General features: G+C 41.0%; 1 protein-coding gene across 1 annotated transcript; it reads right to left on the bottom strand.

Moving 5' to 3' along the window:
* Window positions 1-238: 238 nt before the first annotated feature.
* Window positions 239-2,203, bottom strand: LOC123758605 (zonadhesin-like). The gene has a single exon (XM_045743096.2). The coding sequence runs from the start codon at window positions 2,201-2,203 to the stop codon at window positions 239-241; it is 1,965 nt and encodes a 654-aa protein (XP_045599052.2).
* Between the last annotated feature and the right edge of the window lie 5,394 nt (window positions 2,204-7,597).

The raw sequence follows: 7,597 nt of genomic DNA, 5'->3' as shown, positions 1-7,597 counted from the left end.
GATCCAGTGAAAATGATATTTATGACATGTATCCCAAAGAACCTATACGTGAGGCAGAGACCAGGAGCTATAGTCCAGAAAGCAAGGCAGATACACAAGCGTTCCAGAACAACCTGTAATTCACCGGCAGGTTGTTCCATATACAGGTTGTAGGCATCAGGAACCATCAGCCGAGGAGCGCCAAGACAACGGCCCTCCTCCACCAAGGGCTGGCGCCACACTGAGGAATTATTCAAATTCAAATTGGGAACTGCCGGGAGGAGTTGCCAGAAGTCGCCTGAAGGACACTAGGAGCCAAGAGATTAAATTGTGGTGGAATGACATCACTTTGTGGTGGAATGACATCACTTTGTGGAGGAATGACATCACTTTGTGGTGGAATGACATCACTTTGTGGAGGAATGACATCGCCTTGTGGTGGAATGACATCACTTTGTGGTGGAATGACATCACTTTGTGGAGGAATGACATAGCCTTGTAGTGGAATGACATCACCTTGAGGTGGAATGACATCACTTTGTGGTGGAATGACATCACTTTGTGGAGGAATGACATCGCCTTGTGGTGGAATGACATCACTTTGTGGTGGAATGACATCACTTTGTGGAGGAATGACATCACATTGTGGAAGAATGACATCACTTTGTGGTGGAATGACATCACTTTGTGGTGGAATGACATCACTTTGTGGAGGAATGACATCGCCTTGTGGTGGAATGACATCACCTTGAGGTGGAATGACATCACTTTGTGGTGGAATGACATCACTTTGTGGAGGAACGACATCGCCTTGTGGTGGAAAGACATCACCTTGTGGTGGAATGACATCACTTTGTGGTGGAATGACATCACTTTGTGGTGGAATGACATCACTTTGTGGAGGAATGACATCACATTGTGGAGGAATGACATCGCCTTGTGGTGGAATGACATCACCTTGAGGTGGAATGACGTCACTTTGTGGTGGAATGACATCACTTTGTGGTGGAATGATATCACTTTGTGGTGGAATGACATCACTTTGTGGTGGAATGACATCACTTTGTGGTGCAATGACATCACTTTGTGGTGGAATGACATCACTTTGTGGAGGAATGACATCGCCTTGTGGTGGAATGACATCACCTTGAGGTGGAATGACATCACTTTGTGGTGGAATGACATCACTTTGTGGTGGAATGACATCACATTGTGGTGGAATGACATCACTTTGTGGTGGAATGACATCACTTGATGGAGGAATGACATCACATTGTGGTGGAATGACATCACTTGATGGTGGAATGACATCACCTTGTGGTGGAATGACATCACATTGTAGTGGAATGACATCACTTGATGGTGGAATGACATCAGTTTGTGGTGGAATGACATCACCTTGTAGTGGAATGACATCGCCTTGTGGTGGAATGACATCACTTTGTGGTGGAATGACATCACTTGATGGAGGAATGACATCACATTGTGGTGGAATGACATCACTTGATGGAGGAATGACATCACATTGTGGTGGAATGACATCACTTTGTGGTGAAATGACATCACTTTGTGGTGGAATGACATCACATTGTGGTGGAATGACATCACTTTGTGGTGGAATGACATCACTTGATGGTGGAATGACATCACATTGTGGTGGAATGACATCACATTGTGGTGGAATGACATCACTTTGTGGTGGAATGACATCACTTTGTGGTAGAATGACATCACTTTGTGGTGGAATGACATCACTTTGTGGTGGAATGACATCACTTTTTGGTGGAATGACATCACTTTGTGGTGGAATGACATCACTTTGTAGTGGAATGACATCACTTTGTGGTGGAATGACATCACTTTGTGGTGGAATGACATCACTTTGTGGTGGAATGACATCACTTTGTGGTGGAATGACATCACTTTGTGGTGGAATGACATCACTTTGTGGAGGAATGGCATCGCCTTGTGGTGGAATGACATCACTTTGTGGTGGAATGACATCACTTTGTGGAGGAATGACATAGCCTTGTAGTGGAATGACATCACCTTGAGGTGGAATGACATCACTTTGTGGTGGAATGACATCACTTGATGGAGGAATGACATCACATTGTGGTGGAATGACATCACTTTGTGGTGGAATGACATCACTTTGTGGTGGAATGACATCACATTGTGGTGGAATGACATCACTTTGTAGTGATATACCAGCCGTTAACATGTTAATAATATAGTGATATACCAGCCGTTAACATGTTAATAATATAGTGATATACCAGCCGTTAACATGTTAATAATATAGTGATATACCGGCCATTAACATGTTAATAATATAGTGATATACCAGCCGTTAACATGTTAATAATATAGTGATATACCAGCCGTGAACATGTTAATAATATAGTGATATACCAGCCGTTAACATGTTAATAATATAGTGATATACCAGCCGTTAACATGTTAATAATATAGTGATATACCGGCCATTAACATGTTAATAATATAGTGATATACCAGCCGTTAACATGTTAATAATATAGTGATATACCAGCCGTTAACATGTTAATAATATAGTGATATACCAGCCGTGAACATGTTAATAATATAGTGATATACCAGCCGTGAACATGTTAATAATATAGTGATATACCAGCCGTTAACATGTTAATAATATAGTGATATACCGGCCGTTAACATGTTAATAATATAGTGATATACCAGCCGTTAACATGTTAATAATATAGTGATATACCAGCCGTTAACATGTTAATAATATAGTGATATACCAGCCGTTAACATGTTAATAATATAGTGATATACCAGCCGTTAACATGTTAATAATATAGTGATATACCGGCCATTAACATGTTAATAATATAGTGATATACCAGCCGTTAACATGTTAATAATATAGTGATATACCAGCCGTTAACATGTTAATAATATAGTGATATACCAGCCGTGAACATGTTAATAATATAGTGATATACCAGCCGTGAACATGTTAATAATATAGTGATATACCAGCCGTTAACATGTTAATAATATAGTGATATGCCGGCCGTTAACATGTTAATAATATAGTGATATACCAGCCGTTAACATGTTAATAATATAGTGATATACCAGCCGTTAACATGTTAATAATATAGTGATATACCAGCCGTTAACATGTTAATAATATAGTGATATACCAGCCGTTAACATGTTAATAATATAGTGATATACCAGCCGTTAACATGTTAATAATATGGTGATATACCAGCCGTTAACATGTTAATAATATAGTGATATACCAGCCGTTAACATGTTAATAATATAGTGATATACCAGCCGTTAACATGTTAATAATATAGTGATATACCAGCCGTTAACATGTTAATAATATAGTGATATACCAGCCGTTAACATGTTAATAATATGGTGATATACCAGCCGTTAACACGGTCTTGAGTTATTTCCTCAAGGTTGGACTATTACAAGAAAATTTGTGACTAAGAAAAAACTATAGATGAGGCTACCAAAAATTAAGCCGGCAGATATTGTGGAAATTCTATAATAAAGTCGACTTTGTAGTTTAGTTATTATTGTGATACTCAGTACCCGGCCACGCGTTGCTGAGCCACAGCAACCTTCCCTCTCCCCCAGTCCTCCCCACCATCCCCCACTCCACTATCCCCTCTTCCTTCCCACCATCCCCCACTTCCCTGTCCCTTTGTCCTCCCCACCATTCCCCCATCCTCTCGTCCCCACCATCCCAAACTCCCCCGTCTCTCTCGTCCTCCCCACCATTCCCCACTCCCTCGTCCGATACCTTCCCAAATGGTCTGATGTTCCCATCAGAAAATTGGGAACATCAAGTGATCTGATGTTCCCATCACTGAAATATAAGAAAACCAGTTAAAAAATTAAATTAAAAAATATAAAAATAAATTATACTCACGACATGAACGGTATGGTAAACAACACAGCTCAGTTCCAATGCAATTCACACAAAATAATTCAATCAAAATGACAATAAACCAAAATCTATAAAAATTAAGTTTATCAATGCAATCAGAAACATTAAAATGAAAGTGTAACATATTTAGTATAGCATGTGTGTTGCTCTTACATGCAACAGATGGCGCTGTTTTTCAAAAACGCATGTTTTTACCTGTCACAGGGGTGGCATCTAAATAGTAGGTATATAAAAAAACGCGCCTATTCGAATGCAACGTTGTGTCAAAATTTCAAAGCAATCAGTGAAGAACTGTCGGAGATTACAGCATGTGTTGCTGTTACGTCCAACAGATGGCGATGTTTTTCAAAAAAGCATGTTTTTACCTGTCACAGGTGAGACACGTATATAGTAGGTATATAAAAAGACGCGCCTATTTGAATGCAACGTTGTGTCAAAATTTCAAAGCAATTGGTAAAGAACTTTCGGAGATTAGCGATTTTGAACAAACGAACATATCCATTTTTATTTAATAGATATATTTTGTGATTTTTGAATTGTGTCACAATAATTTTAATTTATTGAATACTATTAAAGCTTTCTTAAGGTATCATTACTCTGTCCTGTTGTCTATGAGGAAGAGTTGATACAATAGTGTGAACCTCTCATAGATCGCCTTCAGAGGAAGCCTCGGGAACCCTCGTGGATTCAGTAGAATTCCAGGTTACAGTCCTTATGACCCTGGCGTGCTCTAGTGGTCTAAGGCGTGTGCTGGGGAGGACCTACAATATAGACTCGAATCTTCGTTAATTTTCTCGCTGAAACATCATGTTAATGCGATTTCTCCCGTTTGATTTTAGAACAACAAAGGAAAACGGACAAGGCACGACAGGTTGTGGCCGCCATCTTGAACAAAGCCTATAGCGCCATATACTATAACACGTATTTAATAAGACAAATATAGAGTTCCTCTTAAAACAACTGCCTTAATAGTAATATTTTATAATTTGCTTCGTTAAATTGTATCGCTTTTACAATTTTTTACAATTTACAATTTAAGCAAAATATTTAAGATTATATTTACGAGTTATTTACGCTGGAGGAGTCGCCCCTTACTGTGGGGCGAGATTCACGAAACAGTTACGCAAGCACTTACGAACCTGTACATCTTTTCTCAATCTTTGACGGCTTTGTTTACAATTATTAAACAGTTAATGAGCTACAGTACACACGCTGGTGCACAGTACACACTTAACACTGGTGCACAGTACACACTTAACACTGGTGCACAGTACACACACTTAACACTGGTGCACAGTACACACTTAACACTGGTGCACAGTACACACACTTAACACTGGTGCACAGTACACACTTAACACTGGTGCACAGTACACACTTAACACTGGTGCACAGTACACACTTAACACTGGTGCACAGTACACACTTAACACTGGTGCACAGTACACACACTTAACACTGGTGCACAGTACACACTTAACACTGGTGCACAGTACACACTTAACACTGGTGCACAGTACACACTTAACACTGGTGCACAGTACACACTTAACACTGGTGCACAGTACACACTTAACACTGGTGCACAGTACACACTTAACACTGGTGCACAGTACACACTTAACACTGGTGCACAGTACACACTTAACACTGGTGCACAGTACACACTTAACACTGGTGCACAGTACACACTTAACACTGGTGCACAGTACACACTTATATTTAACACTGGTGCACAGTACACACTTATACTTAACGCTGGTGCACAGTACACACTAAACACTGGTGCACAGTACACACTTATATTTAACACTGGTGCACAGTACACACTTATACTTAACGCTGGTGCACAGTACACACTAAACACTGGTGCACAGTACACACTTATATTTAACACTGGTGCACAGTACACACTTACACTTAACACTGGTGCACAGTACACACTTATACTTAACACTGGTGCACAGTACACACACTTAACACTGGTGCACAGTACACACACTTAACACTGGTGCACAGTACACACATTTAACACTGGTGCACAGTACACACACTTAACACTGGTGCACAGTACACATTTAACACTGGTGCACAGTACACACACTTAACACTGGTGCACAGTACACACACTTAACACTGGTGCACAGTACACACATTTAACACTGGTGCACAGTACACACACTTAACACTGGTGCACAGTACACACACTTAACACTGGTGCACAGTACACATTTAACACTGGTGCACAGTACACACACTTAACACTGGTGCACAGTACACACACTTAACACTGGTGCACAGTACACATTTAACACTGGTGCACAGTACACACACTTAACACTGGTGCACAGTACACACACTTAACACTGGTGCACAGTACACACATTTAACACTGGTGCACAGTACACACACTTAACACTGGTGCACAGTACACACACTTAACACTGGTGCACAGTACACATTTAACACTGGTGCACAGTACACACACTTAACACTGGTGCACAGTACACACACTTAACACTGGTGCACAGTACACATTTAACACTGGTGCACAGTACACACACTTAACACTGGTGCACAGTACACACACTTAACACTGGTGCACAGTACACACATTTAACACTGGTGCACAGTACACACACTTAACACTGGTGCACAGTACACATTTAACACTGGTGCACAGTACACACACTTAACACTGGTGCACAGTACACACACTTAACACTGGTGCACAGTACACACACTTAACACTGGTGCACAGTACACATTTAACACTGGTGCACAGTACACACACTTAACACTGGTGCACAGTACACACACTTAACACTGGTGCACAGTACACATTTAACACTGGTGCACAGTACACACACTTAACACTGGTGCACAGTACACACACTTAACACTGGTGCACAGTACACATTTAACACTGGTGCACAGTACACATTTAACACTGGTGCACAGTACACACACTTAACACTGGTGCACAGTACACACACTTAACACTGGTGCACAGTACACACAACACTGGTGCACAGTACACACACTTAACACTGGTGCACAGTACACACACTTAACACTGGTGCACAGTACACACATTTAACACTGGTGCACAGTACACACACTTAACACTGGTGCACAGTACACATTTAACACTGGTGCACAGTACACACACTTAACACTGGTGCACAGTACACACACTTAACACTGGTGCACAGTACACACACTTAACACTGGTGCACAGTACACATTTAACACTGGTGCACAGTACACACACTTAACACTGGTGCACAGTACACACACTTAACACTGGTGCACAGTACACACAACACTGGTGCACAGTACACACACTTAACACTGGTGCACAGTACACACACTTAACACTGGTGCACAGTACACACTTACACTTAACACTGGTGCACAGTACACACACTTAACACTGGTGCACAGTACACACACTTAACACTGGTGCACAGTACACACACTTAACACTGGTGCACAGTACACACAACACTGGTGCACAGTACACACAACACTGGTGCACAGTACACACAACACTGGTGCACAGTACACACACTTAACACTGGTGCACAGTACACACACTTAACACTGGTGCACAGTACACACACTTAACACTGGTGCACAGTACACACACTT

Source organism: Procambarus clarkii, chromosome 1 (genome assembly GCF_040958095.1).
Source record: "Procambarus clarkii isolate CNS0578487 chromosome 1, FALCON_Pclarkii_2.0, whole genome shotgun sequence".
Taxonomy (NCBI): domain Eukaryota; kingdom Metazoa; phylum Arthropoda; class Malacostraca; order Decapoda; family Cambaridae; genus Procambarus; species Procambarus clarkii.
This window is presented reverse-complemented; position numbering and strand designations above follow the sequence as displayed.

Coding starts and splice junctions, on each gene's coding strand:
- LOC123758605 (XM_045743096.2), bottom strand. CDS start 2,203: ATGTTAACGGCTGGTATATCACTACAAAGTGATGTCATTCCACCACAA.